Source organism: Salmo salar, chromosome ssa04, assembly GCF_905237065.1.
Source record: "Salmo salar chromosome ssa04, Ssal_v3.1, whole genome shotgun sequence".
Taxonomy (NCBI): domain Eukaryota; kingdom Metazoa; phylum Chordata; class Actinopteri; order Salmoniformes; family Salmonidae; genus Salmo; species Salmo salar.
Window position 1 is genome coordinate 16,484,848 of NC_059445.1, and position 18,449 is coordinate 16,503,296.

The following is an 18,449-nucleotide window of genomic DNA, read 5'->3' on the forward strand; positions in this document are numbered from 1 at the left end:
CTGCTTTTAATTTATTTACGTGAGCTGACGTATTTCATAAGGATAATAGAATGTATTTCTGTAATATTTTCATCGTAGAAAATCATGTTGAAAGAATGATCATAAGGACATCTCGTTATATATAACGTAAATTGCTTTATTCCCTACAACCAATATACTTCGCTTAAGTATTGAGAACTTATTAGATACATCTTATAACGATGCTATTGCAAATAATTATATTATTATTAGGCCATGTAACTCCCTAAAATAATCCCAATTCGATGCTTTTTCGATAGGAAGTAGAGTTCTCAAGAACACTAAAGAAGACCTGGAGTCAGAGAGGGCAGCTACAAGCATCATTGCGGGACTGCCGATGGGTAATTCATTTCTTTCAAAGGACTAACCCTAGTTAACGTGTTTTCTTGAAATTATGTTAACCATCATTTTCAGTTTTATTAATACGTTTTTTAAAACCTTATTGACACATCCCCTTGTGCACAGGGGTGTTATGGGACCTAGTGGATCCAACCAAAACGTAGTCAGTGCACGTTTGCAATCAGAGTGAGTTATTGGCATGCTTTTGAAACAAACTGCAGACAATATAGGCCTATACTCACGGATCAAATCGGTAAACATAACAAACACTCAAAACTCCTGCCTTTCTATAACTGCTGTCTGCTGGCATCGACAATATTTCAATGTCACGTTGATTGAGATCTATTTTAGGACTTAAAAAAGAGCAGAACATCATTAAAAACACAATAATCCTAAACCATAAATTGTAAAATGACAGCAAAAAAATAATAAAGGCTATGGGAACCGAATTTCCAATTTCCAAGTGCGTTGGGTTTGGGCTTTGAATTGGGAGGTGCGGTTTCAGTTTGTTAAGAACATCCCCAACTTTGGCATCTGCTTGACATTTGGACCCGAGGAAGCCTTGCGTGAGAGTAACACCAATAAAGATGCCAAAGCACATTTAAAACCTTGGGCAGAAATCATTATTGGTGGTTCCATACCAAAATAATGAAAGGAGATGCATCCGGTGGCATTTCCCCCCTCTTGCCTCTTTTCAAACTGTGATGTCATGGATAGTATTGCAAAAATGCCGGTTGCTGTGTTTCGGATGAACATAATTAGCATGATCATGAATAACATGATCACGTTTCGAGTTTGATGGTCAGTTCGCCAAAGGATACGAGACCAGTGAAAGTAGGCCTATCATGCTGGCGTCAACTAGACGAAATAATAGATAAGAATATTTCGATCCTGGAAATAGGCCTATCTATCCATATTCTTCTTCTTTTCATTTTTTTTTTTTGGGGGGGCGCTATTTGACTATAATAATGACAATGATATTTGTATTACTTTTATTATACCTGTGCAGTATAGGCCTGGCTTCTTTCCGATTAGCATCTGTTTTTGATTTACATGACCAAAAGTCTGGTAAATGGAACTCAACATTCGCCGTAACCTATCCAGAAAGATATTATACGTTTGCTACAAAATTCGTAAACTTAGGTAGAGTTCATCTTGAACTCTCAAACTGTATTTTGTATATGGCCTATTTTGAGGGTTCATTTTAGCATAGGCCTACTGTTCCTCAATAATATACAATATGAATGTTGGTAAGTGTTATATTACAATTATTATTGTTGTTATTATTATTATTGTTATTATTAGTAAAAGTACAGCGTATAGTTTTATAGTTTTATAATATAGGCTAGGCTATGGGTTCGAAGCCTAGCCAAATTTCCCCTGCTTTCATCCAGAGACCGCGCGCCTCAGCAGCGACAGCGTGGCGTCCCGCTCCCTCAGCAGGTAGTTGTGTTGACAAACTGCAGAATATGGAGAACCGTAAGGACTTCATCAATCATTCCAAATTAAAGGCAACCTCGGTGTCAGCCACCCCGAAAAAAAAATGTTACCTGTATAAACAGCATCAACTGTCGGAAACCCTGATGAGTCTATGGGAACAGAGCAGAATCAAATATAGCCTATTCATTGGAAGGTAGAAAGAAAAAAAATCGAATTTCATCATACATTTCAGTTTCAGATGCACTTAGACTAAATTAAATGAACGGTATGGCCCAATAAATGAACATGTATGAGCTACGCTAATAAGTTATGTGTAATAAAAAAAAAAAGTGCTGAATAATAAACAATCACAATTTCCATTTAATACTGCAAATTAAAGAATAATACGCCCCCCCAAATGTAACTATATTAATGTTGCATGTACAATTTTATGGTCAGTGTGGTGAACTAACTGCAATCCTTATTTTGATGTGTTATGTCCCATCCTTCCTCCCTATGCGCACAAGTCGATTGTTTGGCACAACTCTTTATCGACTGATTTACAGGGTCAACTCGTGCGTAATCGCTTTACTCAAGTTAAGAATCTGCCTTATCAGAAAGTCATTTATGTCAGTCAATTAAACACGACGATTCCTATGAATTAATGTAACTTGCATGTAGGATTCTCTTAAATAGTATTGCTTTTATATAATAAGAGTAATGGAAGGCGCTTGGAGCTCCTTTTGGCACAGTTGTAGATATAAGTCCTCAATGTTGAATAACTCCATGGTTGTTGCAACAATGATAGGTAGGCTATTAATCATATCTTAATTAGTACGAACATGTGTTTGACTGAAAAAAGCTGGTAGTAAATGAATCATTAAGCCAATGGATCGTATCATCTCAAGTAGGTTACCAGCCATTCAATCATGCACCATTTCAGTTCTCCATCCAATTTAGCCTAGTATTTGGCATTGCTGTTTTTTTGTAGGCCCTGAAATGAGTCTTTGAGGAAGACAGATAAAGTTGAGTTATAGATTCTCCCTCCTTGACATGGTCCCTTGTGTCTCCCTGTGCTATGGAGAGCTAAAAAGGGTCAGGGCACACATTGCATCACCACTCTCTAAACTTTCTCAGATTGACCCCTCTCCCATGCAGCGCTAAGGGCCCTGTATCTCTCTGCTGACGGCCCCTGTGATGCTCGCTCTTTTCATTTACAGCACATAAAGCACACTCTGCTAAGAGGTCGAGGGTCATGTTGTGTCTGGAGTAGATTTACTCCTGTCCATCTATACACCGACAGGCTCAGAGGAAGTCTATGGTTAATGTATACACTATGGATCGGGGCTTTGAAATGGGGTTTGGTAGTTTTGAGAGCCGTGTTTGAGAGGTGTATATAGGGGACTTCATTCGTAAATATAGCGTTCATAGTCGAAGGGTGAATCAGTAATGGTCACGACCTTGAATATCAAAACATTATGATCACTGTAGAAATAGTCACAGCTCAACACAAGGGGAATATTTTCTCAGTTTTATTTGTATACAATCTAGACATGTTTCATTTCCAGTGTTGTCATTCAGCAACCTCTCTCAGATGTAAATGGTTTTGTTAGGCGGTTGAAACGGGAATTGTCTATAAAAATCTCAATCCGTAAATCCAGACCGGAAACTAAAATGTACATGGAATTGAAAAAAAATAAAAATAAAAAAAGTGTAATTAACATTTCATAAATATTACAATAATAATCTCAAATCACATAAATTGATCATGGTAGTGGAGAACATTAACTGTGCAAAGACTCAGTTTTCTGCATGCAGTCCAGTGCTCATACAAAATGTCAGTGCAAAAACAGGTCTACTTGTGAGGAAAAAGAATCTTTGTTAAAATACGTCAAAATAAAATGTTTCTTATATAAATCTCTATACTTAAATATATACATGTGCAAATAAAATAAAATCTGGGTTTTAATCAATTGTATGCAAACATTTACCACAGTTGTTATTCTGCTCATGTTCTCATGTCAGTTTGGTTGTCATTTTCAACATTTTGTTTATTGGCACTATAACTAATAATAAAGACTGCATGGCTAAGACAACAGAACACAAACAGTCCTTCAGATATGTGAGAACTAAATAGAGTGAGATATATATCTATATGAATCAGAAGACAGCAGTGTGGAGCGAAAACACCCCCTGGTTAAAGTGCTCACTAGTTAGTAATCATTTAAAGAAACAATCTTGTAGTCCTGGGACACGTGCAATCTACTGAACACTGCATATAGAAATGTCATGAATAGAGCGGACATGATACCTTATTCTACATGTCAGAGAGGTATGTCTGATCTAGATGACATTTCTGGACATTTGTAGCAAATACAATCAAGCCCTTTTAGAGTCACTGGGGAGAGAGAGTGAGGTTGCAGTCATAGAATAGATTAGAGATTGACAGGAGGATTTAAACATGATAGAAGTATCAGTCCAGAGTCACACACGTAAAACAAATCACAAGATAAATGTAGTCTGCAAAGGATGGTGGGAAAGATTAACTTTCATATCTGTGGTATCACTTAGGCTGTTTACACAGGCAGCCCAAATCTGATCTTTTTTTTCTTCACTAAATTGGTCTTTTGACCAATCAGATCTGGATGTGAAAAGATCGGATTTCATTGGTCAAAAGACCAATGAGTGGAAAAAAATATATAAATCAGAATTGGGCTGCCTGTGTAAACGCAGGCATCGGTGCTAGAGTCAGTGCCGGAATGTGTCCCAAATGCCACCCTATTCCCTATATAGTGCACTGCTTATGACCCGAGCCCTATGGGCCCTGTTCAACTGTAGTACAACACATAGGGAATAGGATGCCATTTGGGATACAGCCTGTTTTGACGGGGTAGAATGCTTGTCAACACAAAAGGATAAAGTAACATAGATACACGAACACATACCTTCATTTACCAACATTACCTATCCCAGCTTGGGCAGAGGTAAAAACTCACTGAACAATTGTCCTCAACTTTGACACTTATTTTTCCATCAACAATCAAGAGCTGTATTACCAGTGTTGTGTTCATTAGGCGCCAAATAGAAGAAAATAGATTGCAACATTACAACATTGAGAAACTAATTGGACTTGTCCAATAAGAAACATTTATTTTCATCTTCCTTAGGCGAAAAACGTTTTCAAATTTTGCACACTAATTAATACGACCCAGCTGAGATGCATGTAGATGAGAGTTCACATTACAAACTCAAAATTGGACACTCTGAGATTCCCATGGACATTCTAGTCATCCACACACATATCAATTCAGAGTATGACCCATGGCGATTACTTTACAACTCATAAAATACTTTGGAATGGACGCAAATAGTCCTTTGAAGTTCGCTGCTAAAATATAAAAGGATTTCATGTTGTAAATGTGGTTGGACTAATTATTGTTGTGCCTCTTGGAAATTCATATTAATTCCATCCAATTTAATCCAGCTCACAAAGTTAAGGACAAAAATGCAGTCATTCTTTTAAGTTCTTCTAATCGTAAAAAACATTCCAACAAAAACATTCATTTAAAAAAGAAAACCAGAATATTAAACTCAAAACTGAGTAATTCACAAAACAAAAACAGAGTATAATGTGAACCACAACTGCTAATTGTTGCTGTAATAATATTCAGTCCTTGTTCATAGCATATGTTTAACTTCGTTAACATACTGGAGCTACACTTCTGCGTGGTTAAGCTGGAAGTAGTTGGTTATATTGTCGTATGCTACTTGTGTGCCGGATATAAGTCTTGCCTGTCTGAGGCCTTGCACCTTAAAATGTCACTTCATGTGGGCGGGCCAAATCTCTAAGCTACTTGGTCTCCATTGGCTCTACAGCCATTTTTACAGCCGGAGAACAGATCGCCTCCCACCCAGTATGGAAACAAGCATCATTGCTAGCAGTACAGAACCCTATATTTAGAATGACCAGCAACAACTATTGTCCAAAGTAGTATCCTGCATCAGTGCAATAACTGGTTTGTGTATTCACCGACTTCCACTCCTCGTCACTTCCCGGTTAGGCCGCTACGTGGCCGATGAGATAGATGTTGTCGTAAAGATGGCCGACAAAGTCCTCGCTGATGTTCTGGGCAGCGTGGCGCGTGTTGCGGATAAACTCGCGTTTGGACATCTTGTTCTTGACGTGCGGGCTGGTCAAGTCTATAGAGAGCAGGATGAGCGAGTAGCAGAGCACATACACTGCATCTGGAGAGGAGAGATGGACAGAATGTGAGAGAGAGTGAGAGAGTGGTCAAACAAGTCCCAGCACCCAATGAAGATAAAGTTGTTAAGAGCGTTGGGCCAATAACCCAAAGGTTGCTGGTTCGAATCCTGGGCCGACAAGGTGAAACATCTGCCGATGTGACCTTGAGCAAGGCACCTCGTCGCCCTGGATAATAGCATCTGCTAAATTACTAATATATATATATAATAAAAGTGATGGTGTTTACCTAAAAAACTATTTTAGACTTAAGATCAATAAAGGAGATGGGGCACACACACCAAAAAAATACATATTTTATCTTGCTTAGTAATATACATGTATTCAATATATTAGCCAGCCCCAATGTTTAAGTTGATGTCTTTCTCAGTCCAGCAACACTTTCTCTGTTCATTGTGTGGTCATCACTTGGCTGAGAGGGTGTGTGGGAGTTTAAGAATAAACGACAGGGTGACAGAGTGAAGGGAAGACCAGAAAAGAGCATCAGAACAGAAGGGCAGATAAATAGTTTCATAATGACGCGTTTACAAATTAAAAAAAAAAAAAAAAAAAAATACACATTCTGAAGTGTGAATAATATTCCTTTAAGACAGGACACATAACAGGGAAGGAAAGAGACGTGTCTACTCATGTTCTCAGACCTTACAGTGTGGGTATCAGCCCTGGTTCTGGGCAGACTAAGAGGGGTTGAACAGGGGGTCTCTTTAGAGTGGGAGAGAGCGAGAGAAAGTGTGAGAGCGTACATCTCCGCTCCTCCTTTACTGCTCTGCCAATTCTATCGCCAGTAAGTTTATAATAAATCAGCCGACTTCTCCTCCAGGACGACGCAGAACGGCCGAGATACGGCCCAGATGTTATTACAACGCCGTCCTGTGATTGGCTGGAGCCCTGCCCTCACTCTCCAAACACTTTAAGCCCGTGGGATTATTGTGGCTTTAGGGACCAATGACAGTGTTAGTAGAAAGATTTCTCACACATTTGATTCATGCAACAAGGACAGGACACAACTTGGGTCAAGTGCAACATCAGAGCCCTTAGTAAATTACAGAGGCATTGTGGGGAGATCAACAGACGAGAGAAGACCTCAAGCCTGTGGGATTTGTTGAGCGTGGACCCCGAGTTAGGAGTTGTTCGACTGTGGCAGAAACTGGCAGGTGGTTGCAGGCGCTGTCAACAGAACAGAACAGAACAGGCCAGACAGACAGACGACGATGTCAGGTGTTTACAGTGACATCACCTATTCCTTTTAGCGCCTAGTGGAGTAAAGGGCCTTTTACAGTACTTGGGTCTTCTAGGGCTCGGTCCTCTTAAGCAGACCTACGTCTAGACTGGTTGAATCCATCTATTGCCAGTACTACAACATCCACTTACCATAGCCGCGGGAATTATCGGGTGGTGAAGCACCCCCTGAAAAATCTGAATTAATATATAGTACCAGTAAAAAGTTGACACCTTCTCATTCAAGGGTTTTTCTTTATTTTTTACTATTTTCTACATTGTAGAATGATAGTGAAGACATCAAAACTATGAAATAACACACATGGAATCATGTAGTAACCAAAAAAATTCTAAATATATTTTCGGTTCTTCAAAGTAGCCACCACTTGTCTTGATGACAACTTTGCATTCTCAAGCAGCTTCATGAGGTAGTCACCTGGAATGCTTTTCCAACAGTCTTGAAGGAGTTCCCACGTATGCTGAGCACTTGTTGGCTGCTTTTCCTTCACTCTGCGGTCCAACTCATCCCAAACCATCTCACTTGGGTTGAGGTCGGGTGATTGTGGAGGCCAGGTCATCTGATGCAGCACTCCATCCCTCTCCTTCTTGGTCAAATAGCCCTTACACAGCCTGGAGGTGTGTGTTGGGTCATTGTCCTGTTGAAAAACAAATGATAGTCCCACTAAGCCCAAACCAGATGGGATGGCGTATCGCTGCAGAATGCTGTGGTAGCCATGCTGGCTAAGTGTGCCTTGAATTGTAAATAAAAATCAGCAACAATGTCACCAGCAAAGCATGCCCACACCATCACACCACCTCCTCCATGCTTCACGGTGGGAACCACACATGCAGAGATCATCCGTTCACCTACTCTGCGTCTCACAAAGACACGGCGGTTGGAACCAAAATCTAAAATTTGGACTCAAATGTCCATTGCTCGTGTTTCTTGGCCCAAGCAAGATAATTCTTATTGGTGTCCTTTAGTAGTGGTTTGCAGCGATTCGACCATGAAGGCCTGATTGATGCAGTCTCCTCTGAACAGTTGATGTTGAGATGTGTCTGTTACTTGAACTCTGTGAAGCATTTATTTGGGCTACAATTTCTAAGGCTGGCAACTCTAATGCACTTATCCTCTGCAGCAGAGGTAATTCTGGGGCAGTCCTCATGAAAGCCAGTTTCATCATTGCGCTTGATGGTTTTTGCAACTGCACTTGAAGAAACTTTAAAAGTTCTTAACATTTTCTGGATTGACTGACCTTCAGGTCTTATAATTCTTGTCATAATATGGACTTGGTCTTTTACCAAATAGGGCAATCTTCTGTACACCACCCCTACCTTGTCACAACACAACTGATTGGCTCAAACGCATTAAGGAAAGAAATTCCACAAATTACCAAGGCACACATGTTCATTGAAATGCATTCCAGGTGACTACCTCATGAAGCTGGTTGAGAGAATGCCAAGCGTGTGCAAAGCTGTCATCAAGGCAAAGGGTGGCTACTTTGAAGAATTTCAAATACATTTTGATCTGTTTAACACTTTTTTGGTTACTACATGATTCCACATGCTATTTCATAGTTTTGATGTCTTCACTATTATTCTAATGTAGAAAATAGTAAAAAAAATATAAAAAAAAATATTAAAAAAAATCAAGATGTGCTTTAAGTGTAGATGTATCTTTAAATTTAACGGTTTTGTAAAAATTATTGTATGAACCATTTAGGAATTACAATCATTTTTATACATAATTGGACAAACAAACAATCAAATTAAAATAGTTAATACTTGGTTGCAAATCCTTTGCAGCCAATGACTGCCTGAAGTCTGGAACCCATAGACGTCAGATGTTGGGTTTCTTTCCTGGTGATGCTCTGCCAGGCCTTTACTGCAGCAGTCTTCAGTTCCTGCTTGTTCTTGGGGCATTTTGCCTTCAGCAAGCGAAATGCATTGCTCAAATTGGATTCAGGTCAGGTGATTGACTTGGTCATTGCAGAATATTCCACTTCTTTGCCTTAAAAAAGTATTGGGTTGCTTTCACAATATGCTTCGGGTCAATGTCCATCCACTGTGAAGCGCCGTCCAATGAGTTTTGAAGCATTTGGCTGAATCTGAGCAGATAATATAGCCCTAAACACTTCAGAATTCATCCTGCTGCTTTTGTCAGCAGTCACATCATCAATAAATACAAGGGAAGGAGCCATGCATGCCCACGCCATAACACGACCTCCACCATACTTCACAGATGAGACGGTTCTGACTTACAAATACCTAGGTGTCTGGTTAGACTGTAAACTCTCCTTCCAGACTCACATCAAACATCTCCAATCCAAAGTTAAATCTAGAATTGGCTTCCTATTTTGCAAAAAAGCATCTTTCACTCATGCTGCCAAACATACCCTCGTAAAACTGACCATCCTACCGATCCTCGACGATGTCATTTACAAAATAGCCTCCAATACCCTACTCAATAAATTGGATGCAGTCTATCACAGTGCCATCCGTTTTGTCACCAAAGCCCCATATACTACCCACCACTGCGACCTGTATGCTCTCGTTGGCTGGCCCTCGCTTCATACTCGTTGCCAATCCCACTGGCTCCAGGTCATCTACAAGACCCTGCTAGGTAAAGTTCCCCCTCATCTCAGCTCGCTGGTCACCATAGCAGCACCCACCTGTAGCACGCGCTCCAGCAGGTACATCTCTCTGGTCACCCCAAAGCCAATTCCTCCTTCGGCCGTCTCTCCTTCCAGTTCTCTGCTGCCAAGGACTGGAACGAACTACAAAAATCTCTGAAACTGGAAACACTTATCTCCCTCACTAGCTTTAAGCACCAGTTGTCAGAGCAGCTCACAGATCACTGCACCTGTACATAGCCCATTTATAATTTAGCCCAAACAACTACATCTTCCCCTACTGTATTTATTTATTTTGCTCCTTTGCACCCCATTATTTTTATTTCTACTTTGCACTTTCTTCCACTGCAAATCTACCATTCCAGTGTTTTACTTGCTATATTGTATTTGCTTCGCCACCATGGCCTTTTTTGCCTTTACCTCCCTTATCTCACCTCATTTGCTCACTTTGTATATAGACCTTTCTACTATATTATTGACTGTATGTTTGTTTTACTCCATGTGTAACTCTGTGTTGTTGTATGTGTCAAACTGCTTGCTTTATCTTGGCCAGGTCGCAATTGTAAATGAGAACTTGTTCTCAACTTGCCTACCTGGTTAAATAAAGGTGAAATAAATAAAAAATAAAATGAGGTGGTATACTTCTGATCATGAGCAGTTCCTTCCCTTCTCCATACGCTTCTAATCATTCTGGTAGAAGTTGATCTTTGTCTCATCTGTCCATAATGTACAGGCTTTTTTAGATGTTTTTTGGCAAACTCTAATATGGCAAACTCAAACTCTTCCTGTTTGAGGCTTACCTATGGTTTACATCTTGTGGTAAACCCTATGTATTTACTCTGGTAAAGTCTTCTCTTGATTGTTGACTTTGACACAGATACGCCTACCTCCTGGAGGGTGTTCTTGGTCTGGCCAACTGTTGTGAAGGGGTTTTCTTCACCAGGGAAAGAATTCTGTCATCCACCACAGCTGTTTTCAGTGATCTTCTTGGCCTTTTGGTGTTCCTGAGCTCACCAGTGCGTTCTTTCTTTTTAAGAATGTACCAAATAGTTGATTTGGCCACACCTAATGTTTCTCTCTGATGGGTTTGTTTTGATTTTTCAGCCTAATGAGGTCTTCCTTCACTGGCAGTGACAGCTCTTTGGACTTCATATTGAGGGTTAACGGTAACCGATTCCAAATGCCACACTTGAAATCAACTCTAGACCTTTTATCTGCTTACCTGTAAATGAACTAATGGGGGAACACACACCTTGCCATGGAACAGCTGAGCAGCCAATTGTCCAATTACTTTTGGTCCCTTAAAAATGGGGGGACCACATAAAAAGTGCTGTAATTCCTACACCGTTCACCCGATTTGGATGTAAATACCCTCAAATTAAAGCTCATATTCATTCTTTCATTTTAACTCCAATATGCTGTGGTAGACAGCTAAAATAATAATACCAACATGGTCAATGGCCAAATATTTATGGGCCTGACTGTATATATATCTTTTTGTATTTTACATCCTTTTTCTCCCCAATTACAATCTGGTATCGTCGCTGCAACTCCCCAATGGGCTCAGGGGGGGAGGTCGAGTCATGCGTCCTCCGAAACATGACCCACCTAACCGCACTTCTTAACACATGCCCCCTTAATAACCTGGAAGCCAGCCGCATCAATGTGTCAGAGGAAACACCGTTCAACTGACGACCGGGGTCAGCCTGCAGGCGCCTGGCCCACCACAAGGAGTAGCTAGAGTGCGATGAGCCAATTAAAGCCCCCCTCCCCAACCCTCCCCCGGCCAAACCCTCCCCTGGCCAAACCCTCCCCTGGCCAAACCCTCCCCTAACCCGGACGACACTAGGACAATTGTGTGACGCTCTATGGGACTCCCGATCACGGCCGGTTGTGATACAGCCCGGGATCGAACCCGCGTCTATAGTGACATCTCTAGCACTGCGATGCAGTGCCTTAGACCGCTGTGCCACTCAGGAGGCCCATATATTTTTATATAAAAATATACATTTCTCTTACAAAAGTAGTGCGCTGGGCCTTTACTAGTCCTGTATTAGCAGACCGATATAGCACTCTCTAGCTGTCTGCCCGCGCTACATCGGCAAAAAAAAGAAAAACAAACATTGCAACACCCACACACATCTTGCTTCTAACGCAACACCTGTCAGGACTACAATTCCCATGAATTAATTTATTACTACAATTCCCCCCAACTAAACTAAAAATCCTGTAGAACTACAACTCCCTCCGCTCACATAGGCTGAATTAACATAACGTTCACCAGAACTACAATCCCCTCCACTCATCCGACTTCTCTCAACACCCTGCAGATTAGAACTACAACTCCCTGCAGTGCACTGACCTGGGCTGAGTCCCACCTCCCGGACCAGGACGGGGTTGCAGGCGCAGAAGCGGTGGGAGAACTTGGTGATGAGCGTCTCCAGATATTCGCCCCTCTCCTCTGGGGCGTGGATGTGTCTGAAGAAGTCCCTCAGTGCGTTAGGCAGGAACTGGTTACTGAAGTTGTGCAGCGTGACCAGCTCGTCCAACACATCTCTCCTGCAATTAGAGACAAGCCAATAAGAATTTGAAAAAAGCCCAACGAGAATTAGAAAAAAGCCCAGTGAGAATTCAATGAAGAAAACCCACCTCTCATCTAGGTATACCCTCAGCATCTTCCAGTTGAGCATACGAGTGCAGAAGATGAACTTGGCCAGGTCCTTGGGGTGGTCCACCAGTATGCCTTTGGACATGAAGTAACTGATACCCTATTGGGGGGAGAGAGAGAGAGCGAGAGAGCGAGAGAGACAACATGAAACACACACAGAGAGAAAGAGGGATTAGAGGGGGAGAGTAGAGAGAAGAGACCCAGACAGCACCATCTCAGTCCATCACACAGCTATCACATGCCCTTTAAGTGGCGGGCCATAGTGAGCCTAATCCACTTAGCGATACAGACACACCAAATAACACCATTAGAATGTTCCACAGATTCTAGGGAACCAGGCTTTGACCTGCAGTGACCTCCAAGGTTGATGTCTTTCAGAATGTATGCATCAGCAGTAAACAAGTCATTTAGTTGGTAGTCATTTGTCTTCAGGGTGGGCTGAAGTGTGGTGGGTTTGATGTGTACTTACTATTTCTAAATCCTATTTCTTTTGTGGTTTTCATATAGCGAGGAAGGCTGATCTATGCAGAATCAATACCATATAGTGAAAAAAAGCTAATTGGCCTGTATACATCTAGCCAAATCTAATATATAAGGAATAATTTCCCGGAAACAGATTAAGCCGGCTTTATCTATGTCCGGGAAACCGGAGTGTTTCAGTAGGGAAGTGGTGCTTTAAAAAGGAGAACGAGGCATTGGGGATAAAGGTGAAAAAGAGATTACTTACCTCCTGATGGTTAGCGTTGAATGTCAGACTGCCTTCATCTAGCATCATGTAGAGTCTTCTATATGAGAAGCCATAGGGAAGCCTTCTATTGTAGATGGAACAGTGACCCCATGTGGACTTACATAAACTAGGGCACAGCAAGAGAGAGAGAGCGAGCAAGTCAGGGAACAAGCGAGCGACAGAGAAAAAGGGAGGACTGCAATTAGAAACATGATCACCCAATCAACTCTTTGAACCATTAAAAAAAAAAAGCACATTGTCACACAGAACCTGGTAAATGTTATACCAACTTGTGGCAAGCACCATTTGAATGATTTTTGGACAATTAAAAACATAGATGAATCTGTAATGGTATATCAGGTCCTGTCGTGCAGCACACTTCTCATTGGCTGCGTTCACACAGGGAGCCCAATTCTGATATTTTGTCCAATAATTGGTCTTTTGACCAATAACATAAGAACTTTTCAATTTTTTTTAAAGCTGATCTTATTTGGTCAAAATACCAATTAGTGATATTAGTTTTGAATAATTCATTCTGAACACCCTCTAACTTTACTCACTCCTGCCTCCCTTCCACAGACCCTGTCAGTCTACTACTCACCCCTGCCAGAGGTACTCATCGTGGCCCAGGTCCTGCCACACGCAGGATGCCAGACAGAGGTCTGTAGCGTTCAGGTAGGACAGGATGGTGATGCTGAGCTCTGGAGGAAGCATCTCCAGGTCTATGAAGCCTTGCTGCTCCTTCCCCCGGCGGGCACGCAGCAGCTGGTAGATGTCTGCCCCTTGGCAGTGCTGGGGGTGGCGCCGCGGGTGGGGGTGAGGTGGCAGGGGACCTCCACCCAGGTCACCCACCCCGGGGGAGGGGGGAGCCTGGCCTGGGTTAGCCCCCATCTCCATCCCCAAATCCTGGGGCTCTCCGTCAAGGCCAGGTCCAGCGTCCCAGTGCTCTCCGTACTCCTGCTGCAGCTGCTGGTTCCTGGCCACCCTCCACAGCCCCTGACCCATCTGCAGGATCTGGTGTATAGGCAAGACAACACAGGCAGCACAGCCTGCATGCATCACATAGGGAATAGGTTCCCTCAGGAGGAATATCAAACAGAAGTAGCTCAGTGGTCTAGTTACTGGGCATTAAATTGGGAATTTCCTGGCCATCCAATCTGGCCTTAAATAGCCATGTTCTGTTATAATCTCCACCCGGCACAGCCAGAAGACTGGCCACCCCACCCCTGATTCCTCTCTAGGTTTCTTCCTAGGTTCCTGCCTTTCTAGGGAGTTTTTCCTGTGCACCGTGCTTCTACATCTGCATTGCTTGCTGTTTGGGATTTGAGGCTGGGTTTCTGTATAGCCCTCTGTGACATCTGCTGATGTAAAAAGGGGTTTATAATTACATTTGATTGATCCAAAGTCCAATTTTAACAATCCAATATAAAAAACGGAGGCCATCGTGCTACCGTGTTTAAATGTTTGAGCAACTGGATTACTTCCTGGTTAATTTAGTCACTGGCATGGCAACAGCTGATGGTAGGCATATCTATCTTGGAGTTACCCTGCTATGCTGAGTCACTGAAGGGCTCAGCGGTTGTCATAAAATAGAGAATCATCCGTGACGGGTCAATTTAATCTGGATTCAGACCCTAGCTGTTTGTCCGCAGAAACATTTCAATGATTGCCTCTGCTTTCATGTGTCATCTCGCATACATTAGCCTAATCAAATCAAAGAAATTGCTTCCTGAAAGTGCACTCTGTAACAGTCTCTAAGGGTTCGAGGCACATTCTAATGTGATTTTGCACAACAAGCCATTTCAAAATATAGTGAACAAAAATATAAATGCAACATGCAACAATTAACGATTTTACTGAGTTACAGTTAATAATGAAATTAGTCAGATTTAAATAAATAAATAAATAAAGGCCCTAATCAATGGATTTCACATGATCGGGCAGTTGTGCAGCCATGGGTGGGCTTGGGAGGGCACAGGTCCACCCACTGGGGAGCCAGGCCAGGCGAATCAGAATATGTTTTTTCCCCACAAAAGGGCTTTATTACAGATAGAAATACTCTAAGTTTCGATCCCGCAGATGAAGAAGCCTGGATGTGGAGGTCCTGGGCTGGCGTGGTTACACGTGGTTTGAGGTTGTGAGGCCGGATGGACGTACTGCCAAATTCTCTAAAACGACATTGGAGGTGGCTTATGGTACAGAAATTAACATTAAATTCTCTGACAACAACTCTGGTGGATATTCCTGCAGTCAGCATGCCAGTTGCACGCTCCCTCAAAACTTGAGACATCTGTGTCATTGTGTTGTGACAAAAGTACACATTTTAGAATGGCCTTTTATTGTCCCAAGCACAAGGTGCACCTGTGTAATGATCATTCTGTTTAATCATCTTCTTGACATGCCACACCTGTCAGGTGGATGGATTATCTTGGCAAATGATAAATGCTCACTAACAGGGATATAAATTAATTTGTGAACAAAATTTAAGAGAAATAAGCTTTTTGTGCATATGGAAAATGTCTGGGATCTTTTATTTCAGCTCATGAAACATAGGACCAATATTTTACATGTTGCGTTTATATTTTGGTTTCGTGTAGTTACTATATGCATCAAGCCTGCCATCTCCATCTTTACCCTTATAATCCTTTGGCCAGGAACGACTATCTTACCCCTTCCATTTATAGCCATCTAAACCGTTACCCCATCAGACAGGAGACAGTGCAACTGAGGCAAGGCCTAAACCATTTAGCCTGCTATCATTTACCCTCTATCATGCTAGCTATGGCCCTGTTTATTCTCCATGAAAAAAAAAGCCATCCGCAACACAGATCGACGTGGTATTATATTATAAACCAGAAGTAGCCTCAGTTAACCCGCTAGGTGACATGCATTCAACTCTCTCCGACTCCCCTGTCAGTCAGTCTCAGTGAGTGGGTTTGTAGCTTAATTTCGAATTCTTGTGTTTTTGTCACACATTTGTTCCCCCCTTTTTTCTTATTTAACTTGCATTGTTTGGAAAGAGCTTGTGAGTAAGCATTTCACTGTAAGGTCTACACCTGTTGATGTTGGCACGTGACAAATAAAATGTCAGACAGTTTACACTACAGGCACTCTCTTCTCTCTTGTAATAGCATCTTAGAATGGTTCAGAGCTAAATCATAGCCTGGTCCCAGATTTGTTTGTGCCATCTTACCAACTCCTGTGGTTATTGTTAAGACAGCACAAACACATCTGGGATCAAGATAGAATCTTCCATCCCTGTCACTACAGTTGAATCTCAATTCCAGCCTATTTAGCCTACCCACTCCTCGGAATTCCTCACATGTTCTCAATTCTCTGTTTCCATGTGATGTGGGCATGCTCCTAGGCTGCTTGCCACTACATCGCTGCAATGCCATTGCACTTGTTATTCAGCATTCCCTGCTTTCTGCTGGAGCATTAAGACTGTAGGCTGCTCAAAAAACACACTGGGGAATGTCTTAAAGCGACAATATGTAACTTTTTGGGCAAGCTGACCAAATTCAAAGGAATGTGTGTTCTAGATATGTTAGTCTCATTGAAAGCAAGTCTAAAAAAATGGTAGTTATGTTCTTTCTAAGCTATGCCCATGATTCCCGCTATGTTTATTTTTTGCATCTTTTACTTTTGTACACAAGCTTCAAACGGCTGAAAATACACTATTTTTGGATATGGAAAACATATTCCACAGCGGTTTAGATGGTACAATGTTTCTCTACACTGACTGATTATTTTGTCAAACTATTAGAATTTTAGCAACCAGGAAAAGGCAGAGCTATTTCTGCATGTTGCATCTTTAAAGTTGACACGAGTCAACTGGTTATATGGTGAGAGGGTTACTGTAGGTCATAGATGTTTCTAGACATGTAGGCCTAGACTAGGTCTAGATACATAGCCTAAACTGTTTGGATTAGGTCAACTGACCTAAGGGTGTATTTGTTCAAATGTGGATTGATGTCTTACTGTCATACTTATGACGGCCTAGCTTGCTAGTAAATTATTTTAAGCATTTTCTCAACAAATAATTCAGTAGAAAAAGCTAACTTGCACTCATTTAAAAGGAGAGAAAGCACAGTGCATGGTGTGATCACATTGGCTGAACCGATGTATTGCGAATGCACAGGACAGGCATATGGTTGGTCTAAATTGGTAGTTGGTTCATGGGGTGGGGCATTCAAATTAGTTGGGTTTGGGGGTGTTTTAATTGAATCTGGTGGTTGCAAACATATAATTTGAGTTTAAAATGAGCAACAATCTACAGTGGGTTTTGACTTATTCGTGATGGAAAAACAGGTGGTAGCCTACCAGTACATGTGTGTACAGAGAATGTTGTACCCAATGGTTTGTGTACAGTCAATAAAGTGACGCAGCACACCGATTCTGAGAAATCATTCCGATCAGCTGCCTACTGAATGTACAATCTTTAACAAACTAATGCAAACGTTTTGCTAGTGAGAAGGACATTCATACATACCTGTAGTCATGTAATAAGAACTGTCTCTTGGTAAAAAGAGGGACCATACTCAAGCACTAGAGTTACGTGCCCCATCGTCTGTTGACGTTTGCCTAATTCAGTAATTGGATAAACTGTCATACAAAGTCAGACAGTAGTGGGCTGGAAACACATTCAGTGTCTTGCTGTAAACAACATCAAACATGAAGTTATGTTCAGCAACTGATAGATAATTTCACTATCAAGCTAGATTGACCTAAAGCCCTCGCCTTTCTTCAATTTAATTATACAAGCCAACCAGCCATTGGGGAGGCTCGTCTTGTCAATGACAGACCATCGTAACCAGCGCCACCTACCTGAATTGTATGGAAGATTTTACCGCCGCCGCGACGTATACACAGTCCAGAACGTAAACAACTTCGGTGGGAATAGTTTTGGGTCTTCTACCGGTAACCACATGCTCCCATCTCCGTTAAATGCTGGCCAAAAAGACCTACTCTCGTCGCTGTTGTAGAGAAAAACTGCTCACAAAGTGACAACAGGCCTAAGCTGCCCCTATCACTCAATATAGGGCTTCTTCAACTCCTCCTTTCGCCCTCCTCTTTTCACACGCACTGTTGTCTGGTTTGACGTTTCGCGTGTTATTGGTGGAAATGACGTAGCTCTAACTGAGTAAATCCATCTAACGATTGTGA

The 18,449-nt window shown here is 41.8% G+C and overlaps 1 protein-coding gene across 3 annotated transcripts; it reads right to left on the reverse strand.

The window, feature by feature from the left end:
• Positions 1-3,293: 3,293 nt before the first annotated feature.
• On the reverse strand, positions 3,294-18,398 carry LOC106602384 (F-box only protein 8). 3 transcript variants are annotated; one of them, XM_045716614.1, is made up of 7 exons: positions 18,111-18,398; positions 17,776-17,939; positions 13,885-14,297; positions 13,284-13,410; positions 12,538-12,656; positions 12,251-12,447; positions 3,294-6,021 (listed from the first exon to the last, which is right to left on the reverse strand). In XM_045716614.1, exons 3-7 carry the CDS (start codon positions 14,286-14,288, stop codon positions 5,834-5,836), a joined length of 1,035 nt encoding a protein of 344 aa, XP_045572570.1. In that variant the 5' UTR covers positions 14,289-14,297; positions 17,776-17,939; positions 18,111-18,398; the 3' UTR covers positions 3,294-5,833. The 3 variants fall into 3 exon arrangements, with proteins under 3 accessions (XP_045572570.1, XP_014050458.1, XP_014050460.1); XM_014194983.2 differs by lacking the exon at positions 17,776-17,939 and having other exon boundaries at positions 18,111-18,397; XM_014194985.2 differs by lacking the exon at positions 17,776-17,939 and having other exon boundaries at positions 13,885-14,332; positions 18,111-18,397.
• Between the last annotated feature and the right edge of the window lie 51 nt (positions 18,399-18,449).

Bases quoted from the DNA above. Each gene is read 5' to 3' on its own strand.
- LOC106602384 (XM_045716614.1), bottom strand. From the start codon at position 14,288: ATGGGTCAGGGGCTGTGGAGGGTGGCCAGGAACCAGCAGCTGCAGCAG. The intron at 12,657-13,283 runs GTAAGTAATCTC...TCCCCCCAATAG, and splicing joins TCAACGCTAACCATCAGGAG to GGTATCAGTTACTTCATGTC. The intron at 6,022-12,250 runs GTCAGTGCACTG...TCTCCTCTCCAG, and splicing joins GGAGGTGGGACTCAGCCCAG to ATGCAGTGTATGTGCTCTGC.